Genomic DNA, 26,193 nt, shown 5'->3' on the forward strand with positions numbered 1-26,193 from the left:
GGCTCCGACTTGTACCTGGAATGTCCTTCTTGCTTGGTGGCGGTGCTAACCACTGTGCTCCTTGCCGCCCAAAAATGGCTGCCGTGTTTTCGCTTTTAGCTTGAGGCCAGAGGTTTTGTACTTTCTATTTATCGGGAGAATTGACAAAGCCCCTGTGTGCACCCTCATAAACTTCTGACCAGCCCTGTTCCTCCCCAAATTGTCTGGGAGTACAAATTTAAATTGGGAGCAGAGAAGAGGTGAGGTTACAACAACCATGGTGGTGAGGCAGATCAACATGCACCACACCTGGATCAAAAACAGAATAGTAGTGGAACCTATGAAATAATTTTGGTTGGTTCAACTGCACCAGGAAAGATCAAACAAGCCCAGAAAATAATTATTAGAATCCAAAACAATTACATATTTGACCCAAGTCTGCAAGCTAGCCAGTCGCAGGCGTGGCACTCCCCGGCATGTATGCGCTTTTGCCATTCCTCTGCGATTCTGGCTCCTTTAGAGGGTGCTGACGGCCAGACGACGGGATCGCAGCATTGCCTAGAGGAGGGCAGGGCAAAGCGCCAACCTCCCGCTCGGCCTCTCTCCAGCTGGGCGAAAGGCAAGAGAGGGGTGCAGCCCGACGCCTGTTTACATTCTCCAAAAAAACCAGGGCCCTAATTAGTACGTTGACGGAATTATTGGATCATGTAATGCCACATCTAAGAAGTCCCAGCCCAAAAAAGGCGGATGATGACACCAAGCACTCACTGATTTCGACAGCTTACTGGCACCCACAGTTGGATGGTAACAGAGGAGGAAAAAGAGCCGTGAGTTTGATGCGTCACAATAAAAAAACAGACTTCCCCAAACCAGAACCTGCCAGAATCGCTCTTTTAAGTCTCATTGTTTTTTGTTGTTGTTATTTTTTTATTATGACTCCACTAATATAGTAACTTTGGAAAAATATACTTGTCTGCCAGGAGATGCCGCGCCAACCGATTGTCTCCTTTGTTCGGGTTAGCCCCAGCTCGATTTGTGAGTAGGCGGGGCTTTACTTTAGAACATACCGACCCTGGCTAAATTCCCAACCTCTCTCATCCTGCCACCCAATCTGTCCCCAGTTTAATTGGCTAAAATAAATTATTATCGCCCTCTCCGCCTCAGCTGATGTGTGTGTTGTGAATGTTTTGGCACAAAATGGCTGCTGTGCATCACCCAGATGAGAGCTACGCGTTGATAGTGGTGGAGGCGATTTTACTGCTCATCGCTGTAAAGCACTTTGAGTGTGATGTAAATGAAATATATTACTATTATTATTATTATTATTATTGTTGTTGTTGTTATTACCTGCCAGAACAGACCACTGTCCAAAGCCACACCTCTGCCAGTTTTGGGAAACCTTCACAAAATTGAGCCCCCACCCGCCTTCCTCAACCAAGTACAGGCACCAGGTTTCCCCCGGTCCTGATGGCTGTAGGACAGAAATTGAAATGAAGGTTTGAGAAACACAAAGGGTCAAAAGTACTCTGCAATTCCTGGTTAATGGAAGCAAGATGGAGTTCTGATACTCTTGCAGGGCAAGAATGAGTGTGCGTGTGTGTGCAGTGGAGCTTCAGGCTAAAAAAAGAGATGTATAGAGGAATCTCTGATTTTCTTGCTGACTTTGCTACATTCAGTCTCCTCCTGATGAGTGCATTATGGGTAATAATCAAAATAATTTTGCAAGGAGAGTAAACTTTCCCATAGCCCCAATGCTTTTGGAGCAGACCCACAGAAACTCCAGGCCCATATGCCTCAAATTTTAGGACACAATCTATCAACAGCCAAAATAATGAAAAAATAAATCCTCAAGATCTTGAAAGGTAAACACGTCATTTTCATGTGCTGTCATTCAACACAATGTCCTTCCACTTCCATGATGGATTCAGCCAAAACTAAAATTCCAAACATTCTCATAACTCAGCCAGAACACGTCAGGTGAATCATTTTACTAAAGCGCTGGCAAAGAAATGCTGGTATAACTGCTCCACGCCTTGGCATCAAACCCAACCGCAGCCCAACAGTCGCATGGCTGATTGGGTGTCAGCAGTCTCCCTCGGGCAGAGACTGCGCACCTCTGCGCAGCTGGACTGCAGAGGGAGGAAAAGATTTGTTTTGACTGGGCTCCCTCAAACTCACAGAGGAGAAGACTTGTTTGTCTGGGCTCCCTCAAATTCAAACAGAGGAGAAGACTCGTTTGTCTGGGCTCCCTCAAACTCACAGAGGAGAAGACTAGTTTGTCTGGGCCTCCCAAATTCATTCATTCATTATCCTAACCCGCTTATCCTGAACAGGGTCGCCAGGGGGCTGGAGCCTATCTCAGCATACATTGGGCGAAAGGCAGGAATACACCCTGGACAGGTCGCCAGTCCATTGCAGAGCACACACACCATTCACTCACATACTCATTCCTACGGGCAATTTAGACTCTCCAATCAGCCTAACCTGCATGTCGTTGGACTGTGGGAGAAAAGCGGAGTACCCAGAGGAAACCCACACAAACACGGGGAGAACATGCAAACTCCGCACAGAGAGGCCCCGGCAGACAGGGATTTGAACCCAGGACCTCCTTGCTGTGAGGCGGCAGTGCTAACCACTGCACCATCTGTGCCGCCTCCAAAATTCACCAACCTACCAATATGATCAGGTACTACTTCCATTTGGGAAGAAAAATTGAGAATTAAAAACGGATTGAAAATGAGACGATTTCCCGCATTTTCACCCACTTCTGCTTCGTTCTTCATACTTCACATCAAAAATTCATAATTTCATGTGGCCACACATTTTTTTTTGTTTGCATGTAAGTATTATTCTCAGAAAAGGCTCATGAGCCAGAGGATAAGAGGTTTTCTGATTAGCCTGTGCTCCAACTCCCCATAGATGAGAGCCTGTGCCAAATGAACGCATGAAAAATGTGAATGTAATGTCCACAGGTCTGTCTTCAGAAGAAGGTCACAAGGACCTGCAGCCAGGCTGGTCCCCCTGTCTCCCGCCTCCGTGATGATTAACGAGAGAAGTCGTTAATGAAGTGGAGGAGCCACACGTGACAGCTTTGGGAGGCGACCGCTTACGCCACAAGGTCAGGGCAAGTCCGCGGCAGTGTCCTCCCGCCATTTCCAGCTCTGCCCGCAGATCGTGTGATAACAGAAGAAGACAAAGGGGGGGGTTTCCTGTATTTGAATCTGATCGCAAATTTGAATTTGAAACGGAACGTTAAGCTAAGCCCATAGCCGCTGAACAGCCTTAGGTCAGGAAGTGAGGAAAATAAGTTAATCCAGCAAGTTGGAGCTCATCCTACACAACTTGTTTGCCGCCAACTTGTTTGCTCCTGCAAGATCCTCAAGTGACGTTTGAGCTTCAGAGTCAACAACCCCAAGTGACACTTAATCTGCGGCGTCTGTTTCTTTCAGCCGTCCTGTTCCTCTGCAGGATCCTGACGGTTGGCCGGCTCTTCTCCATATCCTTTATTCCCCCTGGTTTATCCTTCATTAAAGAGCTGTTGATAAGACAGTTCACTTAACCGCGCGACTCCAGCGCTATACGCAGGCCTGGGTTTCACAGCGGATTGTCTGTGTTCCTCCCTCCTCAGACCAGACCTGGGTCAAATACTTAATTGTTTTGGATTCAAACACTTCTCTACACATTACTGAGCTCGTCTGGTGTATTGGAATCTATAAAATACTAACAAAAAGAGTAAACACTACCTTCTGGTCCTGGCTCAATTGCAGCAGGAGAGATCAATAGAGCACAGAAAAGTATTTGAATCTAAAACAATTACGTATCTGACACAGATATGATCTGGATTATACTGTATGTGCACAACCCCCCATAGGGGTGCCCTCATAGTAACCACTGCACTGGATAGATGAAGCACAAATCTTCAAGCCCCCAAAAATGAGCCCCCAGTGACTGAAATCCTTGCCTTCACAAAACAGTTCAAAAGTTTGGCCCTTTAGCCTAAATGCATTAGAGTCTGCTACGCATTGGCTGTTTGACACACTGACACATGAACCTACACTCAGTGAGCCCATATTAGGTATTTATTAGACTTATTTTTTAGACTTATTAAGTCTTCTGCTGCTGTAGCCTATCCTTGGAGAGGTTTGACGTGTTGTGTGTTCAAAGATCCTCTTCTGCATACCACTGTTGTAATGCATGCTTATTTTCATTACATGCAAACCTGACATGAGTTTGTCATTAAATGAGTCAAATATAAAAAAAATATGGAAACCTAAAAATATTTTCTTACATTATTCATAGAAGATATAACCCCGCTTTTATAGCACCCCTGATGACGGTCCAGTACATAACAGGAAAACATAGGAAAAGGGACTCCCACACTTATGAGAAAAAAGGGAACATCCTCAAAGAGAAAAGAACAAATGTCAAGATGTTGAGGGGGAAAAAAATCTATTCGACATATATTCGACATCGTGAAGTGGGATGGTAACGTTGCAGTAACTGAACAGTAATGTTGTTACAACGTTTTCTGAATAACTCCTTTCCTCCCCCCCACAGTTCTCATCTCCACGGCAACACATTTCTGCTGGCTCAGGGTCAAGCTGCGGACGCTCCCCCTCGCTCCGGTCTTGCCTGCGGCCTCCGCCTTCTGCTACCGCGGTAACGACTTGCGGTTTGGCTCCGGAGATGTGTTTATGTGGGCAGCTGCCGAAGAGGACTGGAACCACTAAACTTCAGATTGTCTTTCTGAAACCTATAAACAATGTTTACACAAAGACTGGCATTACAGGCTGGTGTGTATGCGTGTGTGCATCTGTGTGCATGTGCGTGTGTGTGTGGGGAGGTGGGAGGTGGGGGGTGGGGGGGTTGTGGCAGTATTGACACAAACAGACTTTCTCAGAGAGAGGTGTCTCATAAATCAATCCCTGGCTTGGAAAAACCAGCCCAATTAAAATGTATCTCTGTGATACCCAACCCAATGATGATACTTTCTGATGGTATTGATGCTTTTGCGTGTTGAGGACAGAGCAACGCACTTACTAAGATGATAGTGGCAAGTACGCAGCGATGTCGTCGCAATGCCACCAGGGCAATGCGGCCTGTGAACGCACACACACGGCTCAGTACTTCTGCCTGTTAGTTCATCGGTGAGATTTCACACTGACCTACTCACACAGGTTCGGAGAGCATTGACTTTGACCCGGAAGGTTGGTGGTTCAAGCCCCAGCGTAGCAACAATAAGCCAATAGCAGGCTGTTGGGCCCTTGAGCAAGTCCCTTTATCCCGCATTGCTCCAGGGGGGATTGTCCCCTGCTTAGCCTTATCAACTGTAAGTCTTGTTGGATAAAAGTTATTATTAATATGGCTGCTCGTCCTCCTTAATTCCCTTTTCATCCCACACCAACGATCATCTGTCACAAACCGGCTTCCCTCCAACGGGAGAGACTGAAAAACCCTGTTTCTCTATCAGCCGCTACTCTCTGTTACTCTCTGTTACTCTTACAGCCCGCCTCCCCCCAGCCAGAGCCCCCAAAGCTCCAACCCCCTCCCACCCCCCCCTTTTCCGCCACTTTCCGCCACTTCCTCTGTTGCCCGGGATACTCCGCTCAACTTGACTGCGGGGCTCTTTGAACAGTATTTCCAGCCGGCTCATAGCTTCTCATTCCACCAGTCATCCAAGCATGTCTCTTTCACTTTATCAGCGAGGGAGGGGGGGGGGGGTGCACGGCCCCTGCTCAGGAAGGTAAACACCCCAGGGCAACTCTGAACTGTGGGCTTTTCTAGTTTTCTTTTTCTTTTTTCTCTCACAGATAAACTACCCAGACAGGACCTGGGCGGAGAGAGAGAGTGGGGTACAGAGAGGGTGGACAGGCAGCACTATGTTTTTTTTTTCTCCTTTGTTCCTTTGTTTTCAGGGTGCAACTCTCTTTCAGCACCCCCCCCCCATGCCCCCCTGCCCCCCACCTGCCCAAAACCCCGCCACGAAGAACAAACCCTCGCACTTTCAAACTTTCATGTTTTAGGATTTTCGGGGGCTCTTCGGTTGTACGCCACGGAATCTCCTCACAGGGAACAGAGAAGACTTTGTGGTTCTTTCATGCCGAGTTTTACCGCCCAGGTATGTGCGAGAGATGCGTTAATCACGCCGCCCTCCAGCTATTTTCCGTGGCCCAGAACAGAAAGAAAGAGAAAAGAAACACCATTCTGCAGGTTACAAGCTGCATTCTTCCGCGGGTCCTCTACGCTCCTCCCAAATCGGTTAGCGAATATTAACCAGTCAACACTTTTCACTCATGTTTTCTTTCTGATGGTGCGAGGGTGAGTCATTTCACCATCTGACCTAGCACACCTCCAATCACTTAAAGTGACAGGTCTCTTTTGGGAATATTATTTCAGTTCTAGATTACGTTTTCATTGGCACAGGTTTTTGCAAGCACTGAGAAATGCTTTCAATATTTACAGATGTGGTTACTGTAATACAGTATTGTGGTGAGAAAATAAAATTAATCTTGCATATGTGCGACCTTTAAAAACATAAACTCAAGCTTTAAACACAAAGAAAAGCTGCTTTTTTGCTTTTCACATTAAATGAATTTTCTTTCTTGAGACCACAAACCCAAAATACCCCAATACAAACCATGGTAAAGCAACAGGTCATATCCAAAATATCATTCTTTATGCATATAAAACCCTTCTTCAACCACACAAAATGGAGGAGAAAATGTTGAGCAGAGTGTACGGCACCACACATTAACCCCTCTGTGCATCATGGGGGTTTGAGTTCCCATGACGGCACCATCTGTGCTGTGATCACATCTCTATCTGTAACCCTTTCTGCTCTCCCCGCCTGCATAATGTGAAAGCGCAGGAGGGAGAATGGCTTTAAGTGAAAACTCTCACTTAACTGCACACGTGCAGCGCTAGAGCTGTCCCTGCTTGACAGAAACCACCGGACCTGCCGGTGTGAAAGAAGCAGCATACCTCACCTAGGCCCGACGGAAAACAACAAGCTCTGTAGTATTAGGAAACGCCTCGCAAGTTTGGGCAAGTCATCTCACACACAAACACAAGCACACACACAGCACCTTTGGAGTACACAGGCAATAACCAGACAAGACAAAATGTTATTACACTTATACATACATTTACAGCTTGGACAGACAAAGGTGGTCCTGAGGATAAGCAATTTCTGGTCCACCCCACACTACATGTAGAATATCTAACGCTGGATACATAATAAGTGTGTAGGTCTTGCCAATACCTTTTATTTTGTGTTTCTGGTATGTCACATGCAGCACCTGCTCAGTTAACCTGCATTTCCAGGGTCAAATATGTAATTGTTTTGGATTCAAATACTTTTCTCTGCTTTGCTGAGCTTGTCCGGTGAATTGGAACATAAGGAATACGCTGAAAACTGCAAACATTAGTTAAATTAGTTAAATTGCACCAGGCAAGATCAATTGAGCACAGAAAAGTATTTGAATCTAAAACAATAACGTATTTCTTTCTGGGCCAGGAAAGGCTGCAGTAAAATAAGCGGACGGCGAACCGCCTTCGTCTTCGTTCTGAAGTACGAGCGGTATGGGAGCGGGTCGAGGGGTTTTGCCTACCAGGTATTTTCACAAATAGTTTTCATGATAGTAGTTGTCACGATAGTAGGCTATAGCAATTCAACCGCCTACGGCACCCTCGATGCCAGAGGAATGCGCCAGTGGAGAGAGCGTAACCCCCCCGAGAATCAGGAGGAATATCGAAGAGAGTGACAGAATTCAATACCGCCATCCACGTTGTTGCCGCCCGCCCACCTCAGGCTCCGGAGAGGGGGTGCTCTAAGGCCATCTGAAAGTGGGGTCGCCATGCTAGACCCGGCCGTACGCTGGTGCAGGAGCCAGGAGAGAGCCTGCCGTGAGCCTCCCCCAAATCAAACGCCTCCCTCCCCATCCCCTCCCCTTTTGGCAAGTCCCGTTCCCCACACCGCTGCTGCTTGGCACAGCTCACCTGGAACACACCTCACCTTTCCTTCTGTAAACCTTCGCTGGGGCAGTACCAGAACCCCACACACACATAATTTGCATACTCATGCACACACACCCGTGCAGGCATAGACATGTACACCCAGTGCACACACGTGCACATATATCTGAACTGTAAGTTTCACACAAAAGCATTAACAATCTTGCAGGGGGGGGGGTGATAACCCAGAGATAGCAAGAGAAACAGAATGAGAAAAAGAAAAAATAGAGACAGAACTTTATTAGAGACGGACCTGCTTTGTATCATGAAACATGGATTACTGTGCGGCCTGAGAGAAGGTGCAGTGTGAGTGGGCAGAAACAGTCGTCCTACCCCAGGTGTGTTGAGCTCTTCTTAGAACACCTGAGCCTGTAAAACCAGTTACCTGTAGCACATCAAACAGGTCATGCAGGGAGCCTATGGGAGCAGGTGGAAAAGAGCAAACGGTGAATGAGTATCAGGAAGTATTTCTTTTCACACACTGTCAAAGTGGGGACCAATATCAAAGTGGGGACCGGCCTCCCAGGTCATGTAGTAGGATATTTTGCAGGTAAACGGCAAGTCCACATGGGCTGAACGGCCACAGGTTTGAGCATTGGTTATGTCATGAGTCAACTATGACTGGAAGACTGCAGCAAAGGGGCCATCTATCCAATCCAGCTCAGGGTGGACTGGGGGAGGTGGGTGTCTTGAGACACGGTTCCACTGGTTACCATTCATAATCAGCAGGTGCAAATCGTCAACTGTCACCAGTGAAAAATGCTTATCTTATCAGCACTGAAGTACTGAATGTTATCTAGTCACTGGCTCTCCTGCAGTACTGTGGGTGGCCTGTAGGGTGTAAAATAGCAACAGCAAGTTCACCTAAGGAGATCCTGCATTTGTGTAGTGTACATGCAGTGTAGCAGTTACGCTTTTTCAAAAAAAGGGGGAAACACCGAGTACTGTTATAAATGTCTAAGTCAGTGTACATTTGGAAAAAGACTTGATGCAAAAACGGAATAAAAACAGCGCAACAGAGCAGCTGTTTAACTTAAGATTGAAATGGAGCTTGTTTTAAAAATACTTTTTACTTAGTCATATCTTTCCTTGACGTCTCATCTGAGGATTAGATGCACAGTTGACCTGGGTCCTAAAAGTAGCCTAGTGGAATTTACCGGAGTGATAAACACCAACCCCCCCCGGCCCCTCCCTCCTCCTCCCCAACATGAAAGGACATGAAATGGCAGCGACACCATCCGCCACACGCGGCAAACACGGAACGGAACGTATGGTGGAAAAAAAGCCCAAAACGGGCAAGCCCAAAACGCTGTGTCTGCTGGGGTAGACGAGCCCAGAGCTTACCGTCCTCCCGCCATGTCAGCTACACCTCCCGCGGGTGTTCCGGGGAGGGGCAAGGTGCGACAAAGCGAACGCGTCTCGTCAAAGATAACGAGGGGCCGGCAACGCGCCGCTTCCTTCCTTCCTGGGGGGGGGGGCACATCCGGCATTGTGTCCCGAACCCTCGGTCTCACACAAAGGTAGGAAACAGCCGTGACTCGCCGAGCGCGATGCAGACCGGGGACACACCACCCCCACCTCCCAAAATTACTGCCAGTCCTTTCATCTCCCAGTCTCCGCAGTGGCCATTTTGTTTTCCAGCAGTAGAGGAAACTATAAACATAACAACCTGCCCAGTAAACAAGATCTCCTCAAGCAATGGAGATCAAGTTAGGATGAACACTGCAACTGCCCAGCCAACACAAAAACGCAATGTTGCAGCAATGTAGCGGCAACGTTAGGACATTGACTAAACATTCCAGTAACGTTAAGAGAAAATTTTGTGTTAGCTGGGTGAGCCCTGCAAAGAGCCCTGATCAGGGGTCCAGTCCTATCAGATAATGTAAGGCCCGTCAGACTTCCGTGGAATCCAGTGTTTTTCAAACCCCCATTCACACCCATGCAACGCCATTTGAAGTGAATATCACAGACATTAGATCACTGAAGAGCAAGTAAGTCTGTGATCCAATTTTAAAGAGCTACAATTCCTACATGGTTCGCTCCATATGGATGTACAAACCCTGTGCAGAAAGTTAGCATGGTAGGTACATCAATATCAAGTGAACTGTGTAGGAATTACAGCCCGTTAAAATTCATTACTGTCCAAATACTTATGAACCTCAGTTTATGAATATTCAATAAAGCACACAGACCGCCCAGTTAATCTATATTTGTGTGCAGTACTGTTGTGTAGCAAAGGCAAACAGCCATGTACATGTACCACAGAGAACGAGTCTCTTTAAATATCCACTTCAAATATTTGACCATGAAGCGTGCAGAAATCCATATATCCATTATCTAACCTGTTTATTCTTGGACAGGGTCACAGGAGGGCTGCAGCCCTTCCCAGCAAGCATTGGGTGAAAAGCAGTAATATACCCTGGACAGGTTGCCAATCCATCCCGTCCTTGGACTGTGGGAGGAAACCATAATACCCAGAGGAAACCCACCTGGAGAAGGCACAAATTCTACACAGAAAGGTCCTCCAAAACAAGGATCACCAAATCTGTCCGTCAAATCAAAATCCAGCCCTGGTTTTCTTCTCTCCCAGGTAAATAAATTTACAATTACTGCCTTTGATTGGCCAACTGTCTTCACACCTGACTCCCAAGTAAAGGCAACCAGCAGTTCTTGGTCCTTGAGGATCCGTGATTCGATGAGCCCTGCCCAAACATGTGAGCTACCGTCAGTACACAGCTATGTCAGGTACGGGCAACGGCCTACAGGTAAAAGTAGAGGTTAAAACGGCAGGTAAAAGCGCCACTCTGCCCAGTTGGTGAGAATTCCGTTGCTCCATCGAGCGGAGCTGAGTGTCCACCCGCCAACCTAGTCGAGCCAGGTCACGTTGTTTTCCTGTGTCATTAGAGGGTCATTAACACCTCATAAAAGAGCAGGGTTTTTTTTGTAGCTTTACAGCTGAATAACCTCGCTTGCTGCTAAAACAGCTCTTCTGCAGCGGTCGTTCCCCGATGCTCCTCCGACAGCCTGACCTCTGACCTCTGAATGCGGGTCACCCGACTGGTCACCGAGTGCTCCTACACTATTGCTTGCCTCCAGTCTAAAGAGTGGAATTGTGAGGACCTTCATTAACAGAAAGGATTCCCAAAGCAGCAGTCTTAAGTTTGAGTCTCAGTAAGCCCCAGCAAAATGTAAAAACATACAAATTAAGCCAAATGAAGTTTTATTAATTTCTTTTATATTTCAGCAATGGCGCATTTAACATTGGCTAAATTACACATTTTAGAAAACAAACCTTGTCTGGTTTACAAATCTTGTCAATAATGTAATACTTTAACATGAGCATTGTACTAAGTACCTACATCTCTTCCATAAGTCCATGATACATGACATCATAATTTCAATATACATGTATCAATAATATGAATCCTTGTGATAATAGTATAATATACATATATTCAGTATATGCTTAGGCATCTACAGTACCATCTAGTGAAGTGGCTACTATCAGTGTATCCATAGAGGCTCAGGCACATGTCATATCTATGTCTGAGGTGAGAGAAACGCACACAAGCTGCTGTGAAGCCCAGGCCTGCGTATAGCGCTGGAGTCGCACGGTTAAGTGAACTGTCTTATCTACAGCTCTTTAATGCAGGATAGACCAGGGGGAATAAAGACTATGGAGAAGAGCCGGCCAGCCGTCAGGATCCTGCAGAGGAACAGGACGGCTGAAAGAAACAGACGCCGCAGATTAAGAGTCACTTGGGGTTGTCGGAGAAAAAGGCAGCAAACAAATTGGAGGATGAGCACTAACTTGCTGGATACATTTATTTTCCTTGCTTCCTGACCTAAAGCTGTTCAGTGATGACACTTAACTAACTAACCAATTTAGCTTGACACCAAAGTGCTTCAAATGTAATTGAAGTGGGGAGGGGTGGGGGCAGAGAGAAAGAAGTGTAAGAATAAACTAGCCAAACTGGATGGCAAATTTCAACGGGTAAACAATATACATTGCCTTATTTCACCCTGGCATTAAGCTTAATGTAGACAAGAGACTAGGACCTAGACTTGAGGCCATCCACAATTTAGAGTGAAAATGCCTTAAAAGCGAAACATCAAAAAACTCCAGATTCCTTGGTGTGTTGGTGCGGTGTGTTGGATAACGGTTAGTTCCAGTACTTTGTTACACCTAGAAACATCACTGGCCTCTCCAGGAGAAGTTAGCACACATGCTAGACCTTGGCAAGCCACTACCCTGACCCCCACAAGAGAGAAACTGTCCACTCTTTTGGCTCCTTTTGCTGGCTGTGAGGCCCAATGAAAATACGGAGGGGGCGAGTTTGGCAAAACACGCAGACAGTTCACCCCAAATCCCTCCCCCGCCCCCCAGAAGACACATTCTTTTCTGCCCGATCAGGACGATAAGGCTGAGACAATATTCAAGAGGAACATCTGAAGAATTTCATCTCTTCCAAATGAGCTAATTTACTTTTTGCTGAATGGCCTCCGTGTGTGTGTTCACACCAGGTCAGCAGTGTTTTCAGCGCTCGGATCTGATCGGCAGCTGTACGGTCAGAGCTTTTCTAAAAAGTATTTTTATTTAACCGCAGACCCAGCTCTTCAGATCTGCACACAGGAAGGGTGCGTATTTTTAGCCGGCTGATATTTCGACTGGACGTTGGGTGTTCGGAAGCGACTGGGCTCACAGACTCGCTGTACCCGGGGAAGAGAGGATAAATTTAGCCCTCCACCGCACCCCTGTTACAGGCCTCTAGCAGTCACCCCGGTAACGGCCTTCCCACTTTGTGGACCTTGATTTAGAGTAGGTGGTGGGGGTTGTGGCAAAGGGGGGTCGAAAGCCATTCGACTAACTTTCAATGCATTACTGTATGTACCAAACAACTCATAACTGAGGACCAGCGGCTTCTGAACGTCCATTCTTTGTTATGTGTTCGGCGGACGGACGGAAGGCCATACATGCGAGGCGTGCGAGTGCTGGAATCTTGGATTAAGTGGCTTCGAGGTCAGCCCGATTCGCAACCTGGCACGATTAGGGACATCGGTAGCGCCCTATTTCAAGACCGCATACTCCTACTGTCACCTACACTACCTCCCCCATGGTCCTCTACATTTACAGGGACCATAATTCCATCAATGTCTAACTGAGGGTGGGTAGGAAAGAGGCCACGTCTTTATTCTAAACGTGGACAGACAGATGGACAGAACATTATTTTTACCTGAAGACATCAGTGGCACTCAGCACAGATATAAAATACACACACACCATGGTTAGCACTGCACAGACACACAGAACAGTGAAGTGGACGTGTGCAAAATGCATCCACTCGAAGGGAAGAAGGAACAAGGCCAATAGACTGACGGACACTCAGAGCTCAAAACTTAAATTAACACTAACAACAGCGCCAGGCTATTGCACACCCCACGCATACTGTACCGCACATTGTGTGTGCTGCATACTGCAGCCGCGAGCCACAAACGCCATCTGTCCACTGCCGGGGTACAAACACGCTCGCCGCTAACCGCTAGCAGCACTTTCACCACACAAAAGGCCCTGCTACCCCCGTGCCCGCTTTCAACTCCCCCAAAATGGCCACTTAAAACATGAGAGGACGCCCATAAAGCCTGGTTAATGTTATATTTTAGTGGTTTCCACGCCGAGGCAGAGAGGGGGATAAGAATCAGTGCGGTTTATCTGTTCAGTAGTGCACTTTGGAGATATGTAAACACACCAGTAATCAGAGGACCGGGGGACGGAAGAGAAAGTGCCGGATAATTCACTCTGGAAAAAAAAAAAAAAAAAGCCTTGTTTTAGCCGAGGCAGATAAGGGTCCACTGTCTGGGTTTGCCAGATTAAGTTTTTTTTTTTTTGTTTGTTTGTTATTTTTTCTAAACCCTTCAAGTTTATCGCAAAGTTATCGCTGGCTAGGATTGGAGTTTGTGTCTTCAGAACCACAGAAAGAAAGCCGGCGAGTGCTTAGGGTGAAAACTTTTAAACCTTTTTTAATTGTCCTTTCAGGCGAAATGTCACTGGGCGAACTCGAGCGTGAGTTCACAAATTCCCTTTCCCTGAAAAGAGATCTTATATAGGGGTTTTTGCAATTAAAGGAATTTAACATAAGAGGCTTAAATGCCTTTGCTGATCTTTCTCCTTTGCTTTCTCACTCTCTCTCCCAAGCATAAAGAAAACCTCAAATTTAATCAACACTGTAATCAGAAAACTTTTTTTGTTCCTAAAGGCAAAATGTAAATGTTCCTCGACACCCGCTTTTGTCTTTGCAAATCCGAAAAATGTTTTTTCACATCATCACTGTCTTCGTCCTGAGTGACCACATCGCATAGAGGAAAGCAGAAGCAGCCCAGCCAATCACATCCTTGTCTCTGGCGGCATTCAGCAATCTCTGACGTGCGATTGGCTGAACGGGGAAGATGGTCCAGTTCATGCCTCTGACCCTTGGGTAAACTCAGCAGTGTGTCACACTCTTCAGATTCATTAGGAAAAGAGGGTTGTGCACCCGTTTTCACACAGTCAGAGAACAAACTGTGTCAGAAAGCACCCCCCCCCCCCCCCCCCCCCAAAAAATAAAACAAAAGCCCCCTGCTTCCAGTGGCACAAAGCAGTTTTATAACACTCTTCATGTCACTAGTGGCCATTTGCACTTCTGCAGGGGGGGGGTGGGTCGTCCTCAAAACCCCTGGCGGGATTCCTCCAGTTCTGCTGATGTCGTTACCTTCTCCCCCAGCGCCCATGCCTTTCCCGAAAAAACGCTCCACTCCCCCTAGGCCCTCTCTCCGCCGTCCACGACTTCCTGAACTCCCCCCTCCCCTCCCTCCCCTTCGCTGTGAAAAGCAAGAGAGTTTAGCCATGAAGTTTTCCCCTCCCGGGGGCCTAGTTTTAATATGGTGTCTAATGAAAATTGATTAAGCGTCACAGAGCAGGCACAAAGAAGGGCCTCGAGAATCTCTCACCCCCTCTCTGAGTCCCCGGGATGAGAGAGGGCTGTCCCACACGGGGAGAAGATGACAGACATCCGTTTCGAGATAAGTATTATTTATGCTTTTTTCCCCTCTTCTCTGTCACTCTCTTTTTTAAGCTCTCTTTATTTAGCCGCGTATATAGAACGAGTGTGCGAGTAACAAAGGCAGAGACGTGCGGAGGGACGTGTACAGTACTGTACGCGCGTTTGAGTGGAAGGCCCCTAAGAGGGAACAGCCCACCTCTCCCCCGCCTCCCGCTCGTTGACGTCATGGGGATTTTTCAGAGGGCATGCAGTACAGCGCCTTTGTCTAGCGGGAGGGCGCCTGTCGCGTACGTGTCACCCGGGAGGCTTTCTGGCGGAATGCCCTCCATCGAACGGCTCACCTTTAATACATTATCATTATTATTATTATCAACATCGCATCAAGGCAAAAACTCATCAATCATCATTTTAATCGTTAACATTCATGACTGCCGCTATTGAAAAAAAGTGATGTTTTCACTGTTGTCCTGTTATTCAGCATAAAAAGCATGCAGCTAAGAAGCTAGTCAGCTAAGAAGAAATGTTTTCTAAGAAGAAAAGAAGATTTCCAGCTCCTGTTTCCCTAATCCCTGATGTCATAGCCGCCAATCACCCAAAAGCCCAATGTTTGAGTTACGGCCCACTAAAACAGGCCGTGCACCAGATTCCACATTAAACACATTTACAAATATGCACAATCTGCTCAACAGCACCACACAGACAGACACAGATACACAGATGCATGCTTACATGCAGAGACACACTCTCCAAATTAAAGATTAAAGTGAGGCTCTAACTGACAGTTTTACCACCTGAAAATACAGGAATCCATTAAGAAGCGTGGCTGGCCAACAGACCCGATGAGCAGAAAGCCACTTGGCACTTTGCTTCAGGAATTTGTTTTGTTTGATTTTCCTCATGTGGTTCCTCTTCTCAGACCAGATGAAAATGCGGGCAAAGCAATAATAACACCCCGAAGACCGCAGTGTAGATGAAGACTGAAGAGCCCTAACTTCCATTCTGTACACACACTATACACAACGTACACTCAAACCAAAACCAGACATACCACACTCCAGGATAGAAGCCCCACTCACATTCAAGTGAAGGAATATGCAACCCATATATTTGCTCTCCTCAAAATTAGCCGATTATGCTTTTTCTACTTCCTGTCCTGTGGTATTCTTACTTTAGGGATTTTATAGCAGGGCGTCTGCTCAAGGATGAAGAGCGAGAGACCATCAGCAAGGTTACCTCAGTCTAACTTCAGCAGTCACGTCAGACACTTAAGAAACTAATTGGTACATGTTTCTGGGACAGAAGGTATTCAGGTTGTGAGCTTTGTGAAGCCCTGGCGATGTGCGCATGCAGTAATCTCCAGTTATCCCACAGCTCTTTACATTGTAAATCCAGGTCTTAAAAGCACCTTGGTTACAAGCAGTTTGTGGGACTACTTCCTGGTTACGAGCAGTTTGTGGGACTACTTCCTGGTTATGAGCAGTTTGTGGGACTAGCACAGTTTGTGGGACTACTTCCGAGTTAACAAAACAGTTAGTGGAACTACTTCCTGGTTATAAGCGGTTTGTAGGACTACTTCCTGGTGACCAGCCCCGTTTGAGTGACTACTTCCTGGTTAAGAACCCAGTTTGTGGTACTACTTACTTGTTACAAGCACAGTTTGTGGGACAACCTCACGCCATTTCTAAGATCTTGCAGTGACGCTGGGGATCCACAATTACAATATATCATGTGGGGATTAAACATACAGTATCAACCAAGTAATGATAATTATACAGAGACTTAAAAGTTTCTACAATAAAATGTTTTTTAAGGCTCATTGATTTATGATGTAATCATATTTCCAGACTATTAATTTATTCATGAGTATTATTTATTCTTCAGCTTAAGAAGCCATTATGAGGATTACTTACACAGCTTATATTGTAGATATTTATTTGCTGCATCCAGATGCTATCTGCTGAAGCAATTCAAGCTAAGTGCCCAGCTCAGAGGTACTGGACAATGCCATTGTCCTATCTGGAAATCCAGCATTACACTATAAGCCAATCCCATTATAGAAAACAGGGATGGACTTGGAATTGAGGGCCAGATTTGATGATCCCTGGACTCGACGATCACCCATGACATTCTAAAAACCACATGCATGCTTATCCCGGATCCCCAACTATTACACTACACTTTTGCCTAATTTGCCTAAATTCATATCTCTAACAAACTATTCTAGTTCACCCAGAACTACCTCAGGATAAGGCAAAGCAGTGTAACGGATAAGGACCTGGATTTTCAACTCGGGGCTTGCAGGTTCAAACCCCAGGTGGGGACCTGTGGGTTTTACCCCTTGAGCAAGTCAGGTAACCTAAAGCGCTTCAGAATTTCCCTGCCACTCAAAAAAAAAAAAAAAAAAAATCAAACTGCCATGTAAGTCTATCAAGATAGGGGTGTCTGTTAAGCGAGTATAGCAATGTAAGAACACGACTCTCAGATCTACACTTCAATCAGATGCCACACGCGCATACTGTAACACAGCACCCGAGCCAGCTGGGCCTCGCTTCACTCAATGCTTAATCCTACACAGCCAGGTGTGCTGGCGGGAGAGATATCTAATCTTCTCAAACATCTGCTGATGGCCGTTCTCTTCCCAACCCACCTGCAACGGAGACATAAGGCACCTGCCTGTCCGGACTCTCTGTCTGTCTGTCCGGTGATACCTTCAGTGGGGAGTATCCCCACATTGTGTACTTTTCACCTAGGGCTGACTCGAAGAGACAGGGCAGGCCAGAGGCTGGAGTGGTGATTTAGATGCCATCCATCACTTCCTGTAGACTGCCTGGGAAGTCTTGCTCCAGTGGGCAATGAGGGGGACTGTTTTAATCTGCGCACAACTCACACAACGCTATCTCAGATTTACTGAAGGACACTCACACACGCAAGGAAAGGCACACACAGGCACGCACACACACACACACACACACACACACACACACACACACGCACACACGCACACACGCAAGAGGACCCTCCAGTTGCGTTTGTTCGGCACGTCCTTATTGTTCTGGTGGTGGAGAGAAAAAAAAATTAAAGGAAGGAGACATTTTCCCATGAACAGGATGCGGAGGACGCGTGTATCCGTGTGTCCATGTGTGTGTGTTTGTGTGTGTGTCACCCAGCCAGGCTCAACTGCCCTCATTTCCACGACAATCCTCGCCAGATTCTTTCCCAAAAATGATAGGCAGAATTTACTCAGGTGTATAACATGACATTTTAAAGAGGCATAGAGGTATACAGGACTCTACCGTGTGCTGACCTCCTAGAGCATGGATCCCAAGTGCTGAAAAGCAACAAGCTTCTAAAAATAGGCACCCAAATCAGACCAGAGTAACCAGGTGAGGACAGTTAATGGTGTAATCAACTGCTTTAATTGATTAAGCAGAGTAACAACAAAAATCACAGACCTGGACTGGACTGCAGTCCCCAGAACTTCATAACTGCCATCATAGGGGGAGGACTCAGAGTTTTAACAGTTTTTAACCCCTGTTCTTAAAGAAGAGGTCGGTAGAGGACACGGTGTGCGTTTGCATATGCATATATGTCTTTGGGTGTGTGTTTGCATGCGTGCGTGTCTTGCATGCATGTGTGTTTGTGTGTGTACCCTGAGGTAAAATCAAGCTTGGCCAGTTTGGAAATTGATCTGGTCAAGCTGGTCATGGAGCTGGTTTAGCAGGTTATGGGCTGGTCAACCAGAATGGCCAAGCACGTCATGAAGCAGGTCTAGTTGGGTATGAGCAGGTCAACCAGTTAGTGCTGGTAGCTTGTCTGACAACCATCTACAAGCCATTTCAAAACATAGCTTGAACTGGTGAAACCATGTCAAGCTGGGAGCTGGTCTGAAAAAGGTCAACCAGCTAAACTATGTTGAGCTGGTCTGAACAGGTCAACCAGCCAAACTATGTTGAGCTGGGAGCTGGTCTGAACTGGTCAACCAGCTAAACCATGTTGAGCTGGGAGCTGGTCTGAACTGATCAACCAACTAACAGCCATTTCAAAACCTAGCTTGAGCAGTTTTTTCAGCAGGGCAGATGTAGGTGAGGCCCTGACTGCAGCTTTTGCTGCTGCCATCACTGCTTGATCACCACAGCCGATGATTGGCTGCTGGCCTTCTCCCCTCTGGACTGCATCTGCCCAGTCTGTCCACACCTCCCAGGCCAGCTCCAACAGCTACATCCGCGTTTGGCCACTGCTCAAGCCCCACGCACTGTTATGTCTCAAAGACTGTGGGTCAGCCAATGAGAGGCTTTCACTTTGCTCAAAGGAGGGAAATGAATAGAGCCGGAGTCGGTTCCATTTCAATTCAGTCAGTTTGGCAAATGAAACGAAAAAAAAAAAGATTATGGGCATTTTCCCAGTGGCGAATTGAATTGCAATATATTTTTATCCCTGACTGAGTTGAAATGGAACCTGTAGGGGAACCGCGGCGACGGCGCGCAGTAACTCAGAAATCCCCCTCGGAACTGCGGTAACACGCCGCACGAGGCTAGCTAACAAAAAAAAACGGCCAGCCGGCCGACGATTTGTTGACGAAGAAACGGCGGTTTCCACGGTTCCTGCAGTGGAGAGCAGAAGCAAGCAGCCTGGGAAGGTACTTTACCCCCGTTCCTGTGGCGTCGTATCCGCAGAGGAAAGAGAACAGGCCCGTTGGGGGTTAAGAGACAGAGCGGGCTTTTACAAGCCGATACCTACGGATGTGAGGAGCGCCTGGCTGCGGAAAGAGAGAGAGAGCGAGAGAGAGAGCTCGTAACACTATTCAATAAATCTCCTCTAAAGTAGTTCAAACCCAGCCATCCAGAACGGAATTCATTAGGCCTAAACTATGCAGGCAACTGACACTCGAGACGTCAGCTGTGCAGCTGTGCTAGAGCAACAGCACGGCTCTCTCCACCTCTATCTGCCTGTCTTTCTTTCTCTATCCCTTTCTCTTTTCGTCTATTTCTCCCTCCCTCTTTTGTTCATTCCATTATTGTTTTTCCCCACTTTTTCGCCAACCTTTCCCTCTCGCTCACCGCTTCAGAGAAGTTCTGCCACGGACCCCAAAATGCACAGATTCGAGGGGGTGCCCACGCAACTGCTGCGTCTCGCCCAATCGCAGTACAGATGGACCAGGATTAGGATTAGCATTAGCAACGTCTTCATCACTTCAGTCAGCCAATCAGAGAGCAGGTTTGATTTCTCAGGTTTGATGCCCAACTTTCACTCTATGCCACCGCATAGCCCTGTGGCCTACATGCTCAGAACAAGCCAAATCTGAGTTAGCATGAAGAATAAAATAAATTTTAAAAAAACCTCAAAAAAGGTATCACTTCAACTATATGTTCAGGGTCTGGAATTGATCGAGAGCAGGGAAGAGCAGAGATAAAGATGGCCGCCTGCCTTTCGGCAGCCTAACACAACTGCAGGAAGAGCAGCCTGACAACTAGCCCACCGCCTCTGAAACAGCAGGGGAAGGATCTCAGCAAAGCAGGCCCCAAACACAGCAGTCTGTGAAGTCACAGAGTTAGCTCTTAAATCCACCATTTTTTTAACAGAAAGAAAGTGCGGAATAAGAACCGCCTTCAACAACAAATCAGTTGACCCCCTCTGTCTCTCTGTTTTCCATAGTTGTGCTCACGATAGGGGGGGGAAACTGCCAACTGCAAATCTTCTATTACTGTAGGGAACGGAGAGAACAAAACATATATTACAAAAAATATATGTTTCCTTGTCTGGAGGAAGGACGTTGAACACACAAACAGAACATACATTACTTATGAGGCGAGCAGAGCAGAGGAGAGGAGGTGGGGGGGGGGGGGGGGGGGGCTGGGCTGGGCTGAAGCTCAGGGTCCTCTGAGGTGAATTAAAAGAATTTAGGTCACAACAGCGGAGACTTTCCCCCGGCTGCGGCCGGCTCGCTGGTGGAAATAGCTGAGGAGGCCGGAGAAGGGGGTTGGAGAGGCAGCTCCCACCCCCCCACCCAGCCCGCGGATACGCACACAGCCATAACACAACCAACATCGATCTCTCGCCCGTGCCAAGGGACCTGACATGCTCGTAAAATACGTGGCCTTCCTCTAACTCCCTCTCTCAGTCTCTCAGTATCTCTCCAGCTCGCTTTAGTCCACTTTCCCACACACCATATCTCTTTCTTTCGCTCTTGGTCTTCCATTCCATCTTATTTAATGTACTTTTTCTGCTAAATAAGACAAAACTCTCGCCGTTGTCATTTCAGGATTTGTCACTGGGGTAAGAACATTTAACTTGTCAGGCTCGTATTAACAGTTACTTAAAACAAGCTAATATTTTCCCTCTCTCTCCCCCTCTCCCCTTCCCCCTGTGCTTCACTCTCTCCCCATCTCTCTCACTCTCTCTTTCTCTCCTCCCACCTCCCTCTCTCTCTCTCTCTCTCTCTCAGACCCTTTATCTGGCGTCTAAGGCCGACATGACGCCCATATCACCGATTTCCATTTTCATCAGTGGGAGTTCTTTACGGAACACAGGTCCCCGCAGGGTAGGTTGTACACAGACAGTGCGTATTATCTGATCAAGAACGCATCAGTCCCCTTTTACTGGATTTCTTTACATAACCCCCGCCCCCCCTCCCTCCTCTCCGAGGGTCTCCCCACACACCCCACAAAAAACCAACAAAAGGGGGACCGACACGCACACACACACACACACACACACACCATGCAAACACTCTTATTAAGTCATGACTCATTATATAAACACGGAGGAGAGACAGATTCTATTGAGGGTCCCAGACCCGGCCCAAACAAAAAAGCCAAAGTTCCCGTGCGTCCCGGCAGACGGTATGCATAAAATCCAATTATCAGCGGCATTAACATTCCGCCAGTCTGGCAGGTGATCGGCCCGTCTTTTCATACCCGCGGCGCGAGCTAGCATGAGACGGAGGCGCTGGGAAGCCCCCCCAGCACCCCCCTATATCCACAGCCACCCGCCACCCAGAGGACACCACATTTCAGAAGACTCTACACACTTTTACCCCTTAGAAACATGGGTAAAAAAAATGTATAAACACGGTACTACTATGTCCTAGTAATTAAATAAGGTATAATACCCTATGAATGAGTCAGTTATGAGGACATAACTCCCCAACAGGGTGGTGCTACGGCCCAACGTGAAGAGGATTATAATATAATATAGTATATTATAGTATTATAATAGTGCAATTTATGTAATGAATTGACGTTTATTTGTAGTTTAGAAACTAATACATTAATTGAAATGTAATAATAGCACAGGAGAATAAAATAGTCCCTGTTGCCGAGAAAAACAGACTAAAATTGCCTGCTGCTAAGCAAACGGCATTATCGGCGAAGAAAAGTTCACTAGCTCACTATCGTCTAAAGGAAATATAATGATAGTAAGGCTATTAACTAATACTAGCTCATAAAATAATAGCAAGCAATTTAAAAAAATGTACGCAGTGTTCCTGTCTTCAGTGTCATTCAAATGTAAATGGAGTATGGCTGGCCCTTCCTATTTTGATCTGAAGCATATAAAAGACCTCAGTATTACAGTACGGTAGCTGTCAAAATCAGCTGGCATGTCTCGTTCTTGCAGGCAGTCTGCTAAGGCCCATGCATCACAATTGCCACAATAGCCTCAGCTATGATAGCTAGACTACTTAGATAAATTAGAAGTGCAGGGTTATAATAAATTAATTCACCCCCACAGGTCAGAATGCCGTATTTGCCCTAGGAGATTGGCTATTTTTCCGTGCCGTGGTATCATACTGTAGGTCCTAAAAAAACTATAGGCAATAAACATGCATCGACATCTATTAATAAAAAAACAAATAGAATATAGAATTATAATAATAATAGATCAAATAAAAAAATGAAATAAAACTATATATATATCAAATAATAATTTGCTACTCAGTTTAACATTTTGTTCTGTTGAGCATTTCATGTTTTTCTGTTTTATCACGATTATCTTTCATATACCTATCTATCATACAGACTACCTATTTCACAAAATAAATTGATAGGAAAAGTATAGGAAATTTATTGTAATGGGATAAACCCCTTGAGAGGTATCCTCTCGTTTTCAATGGGGTCCCAAACAAATAAGTACCATAATGGTTGACAAGTAGGCTGACCGTAGTAGTGGGAGAACTGAGGATTCATAAATGACATAATGGCCAAAGTCACAATAGCAACAATAATGGACTCTATAGAAGGAGTCAAAAGAGCCACTGTAATGCATTTCTCAACACATGGACAGATGCATTTATTAAATAAGAGTGTTGGCCATTCGATTACAGCCCCCACACCCCCCAACAGATTTTGTTGGATGACCAGACACAGAAAGAGTGCTCTGCATACCCCTACTTCGTAAAAACACGTGTCTCACCTGCCTGTGCCGACTCAACTTTAGTAGGTCTCTATTCTATTGTTCTTTTTTGTTCTGAGGCAAACACCTTATGGCTTTTGAAGAAAGTCAGTCTCAGCCCACAACAATGTGCAGCAGAGAGCGATTTGTACCTCATCCATCAAAAACAGTACATTCGACACGGTGCTTATTTGCTACCATTTTGGATGACAACAAAACCCAACGGAGCATTTAGGTAATTAAAGCTAATTCAAAAAGAAACCCTTTTTTGTGCTTCTAAACACTCGCAAGTATACAGAAACCGCAGGACCAGCGAGGTACACTGAGAAACACGTGTCTCACCTGCCTGTGCTGACTCAACTTTAAAAGAGAAGTGGATACAGATAAAAGGAAACTATAAAAGGTGGTTTAACGGTAATGTCTGGAGGCTCCCAGCACACGCGCAACCGTGATCCTCTCCTGCAACCCCACTCCCCAAGTGTTCAGTAGACCAGCCGAAGTGGTGACGACAAACGGTGGATTTATGGGTTTCATACTGCGCTCTCTCAAGAAAAGTGCTTTCTGAACATACGGTATACCTTACAGCAATGTGAAACAAATCTGGTTACCTCTTTGAGGAAGACATTTGAGATTTAATATTTAAGCAAACAGGTTTTAAAAATTTCATCCTGACTGACTTCCAGGGCTTAAATACAATCCATTGGGGAATCGGAACTCTACTGCCATCAAATTACCCCCATCGCACATGTAAAGGCTCAAAGACCACAGCTCAACTTAACCTAACAGTAAAGCAAATACTGAACAGCAAAAATCAGCTAGAAAATGGCCACAGAGATGTTTTAATACCTCACATCTATTCAAACCTAGGCACAGAGTTCTTCAGATAGCTAAGGTTTGGCCGATCCAATTTTTTTACCGCTTTAAAAAACAAAAACAAAGATTTCATCCATTTCCCACATGGCTAAGGGCACCATACAATAACTACACATCCCATGAGCCCTAAAGGCAAGTGCAGGAGTGGCCTGTCTGTTATAGTATTGCCATGACGAGTCTCCTCCCACTCTTCCCTCACTGAATTCAGCCATTTTAGAAAACTATATTATTGTACTAAAACAAAGAGTTAAAAAAATTAGTCCATATTTAGTTCAGTACAGCAGAAATAGAAGCCAAGTAGGTTAGAAAATCTAGGAGCTCAGTTGGTCTGCACGTATCAAATACTTGGAGGGGAATCAAACAGAATAAGACAGAGAAACCACCAAACAAAATAAACGAGCACTGCGACCGCACTGAATAAACAAGCAGCCTCTTTCATGGTTTGGCATCCTACTTTTTTCTAAATGAAAAAGAATAACATGATTGTTTGGGGGTTACTGCAGTACAACAGTGTTGCTTTAAAAAACATTTACTGTAATGGTAGCCTTTGATTTCTCGTCCAGGCATAAGCTCATAATTTCTGGACTCTTAGACAAAGCTGCACCACGTACCGGAACATTCAAATAGATTTTCACAATTTTGATTTCGTAAAGTGGTGATATTTTCGAAATATAACGACAGCGGATTGAACAAATGTGTAGCCTACATAAGGAATTCAGCCTTTTAAGCATACCGCAAAATATAGTATCATTTTATTTTATTTCTTATAGAAAAGTATACAGCAAAAAAAGTGTATATTTGTCCATATATTGCAATATCAGTGGAAATATATTGATAACACATTTTATTTCAAGACATTTTTCAGCCTATCCTGCTTCCGTGACCTCCATTCGGACAGGCGAAATAACCCGAGGAAAACAGGCTGCCTTCTCTCCGTTGGCGGTAATGAAAGAGTGTGCGCATTCTCTCTCCGTCGTCAGTAACGAAAGTGCGTTCCCTCCATCCTCGCCTCCCCTTGCAGGGGGAGCGGGAGAAGGCCGCGTAGACTGGGATTTGGGCATCATTGAAAAAGAATCTGTCATAACGCACTGCCGTAAAAGCCAAACAGCCCCTGGCCCCCATGAATCAAAAAATGCCTAATGTACACAGAGCGCATGAAAAATGTTTATATATAATCCTGGAGCTGGAGTGATAGGGGGTGTGCATGAGACCATGTTACAGAGCACATGTCAGCCGCTGTCCTGCCCTGAACCCGCCGTCAGGGGCTATATATAACCGCCAAAACCGCCAAGCTCAATTTTTTTTCCATGCTGTCACACACTCCTGGAATTCCATGAAGGCCATATGATGTTATGAGCTTCATTACATTCTCCCTCCCTCCCTCCCTCCCTCAGCAGAGCACTCTCTCACTCAAATGCTCCCCCCCTTTTGTTTCACTCCCTCCCTTTCTCGCTCACTCTCTGTCCCTCCTTCTCTCGTACCCTCTCTCCCCCTCACTCACTCAATCACTCCCTCCCTCTCACTCCTCTCTCTCTTCCTCCTTCTCACTCCCTCTCTTTTTCACTCCCTCTCTCTATGCCTCACCATCTCCCTCTCTCCCACACTCACTCTCTCTCCCACCATGAAAACAAAAACAAAGTAAAAAAAAAAAAACCTGAAAAAAACCCCACTCATAACCAGCTTCTTGATCCTTCCAGCTCACTGCTTTGGCCAGAACACACAAATAGAGAGTGAGCTTTAATAACTTTTCTCATTTTTCAAGCCCCCTCTCCAGCCTGTTTTTCTGAGAGAAGGGATCCGTCCTCAGCTCCTCTCTTGCAAGGCCCGGCCCACCTCGCGCCTGCCAAAAAGGCAACGCTTGAAATATTAAAACTCAGTGTGATTATTTTCACATGAAGGGCCC

The 26,193-nt window shown here is 46.1% G+C and overlaps 1 protein-coding gene across 9 annotated transcripts in view; it reads right to left on the bottom strand.

The window, feature by feature from the left end:
• Window positions 1–26,193, bottom strand: part of LOC133135710 (nuclear factor 1 B-type) — a 110,738-nt gene that overhangs the window by 55,489 nt on the left and 29,056 nt on the right. The window contains exon 3 of one of the 9 annotated variants that reach the window (XM_061252926.1): window positions 4,617–4,732. The exons of 7 other annotated variants lie outside the window; for them this stretch is intronic. In XM_061252926.1, coding sequence (XP_061108910.1) covers window positions 4,713–4,732 — 20 coding nt within the window. In that variant the 3' untranslated portion in view covers window positions 4,617–4,712. Of the gene's footprint in view, window positions 1–4,616; window positions 4,733–11,253; window positions 11,718–26,193 lie in introns of those variants that run through there. One more of the 9 variants, XM_061252925.1, reaches the window with a different exon arrangement.

This window comes from Conger conger, chromosome 8 (assembly GCF_963514075.1).
Source record: "Conger conger chromosome 8, fConCon1.1, whole genome shotgun sequence".
Taxonomy (NCBI): Eukaryota; Metazoa; Chordata; class Actinopteri; order Anguilliformes; family Congridae; genus Conger; species Conger conger.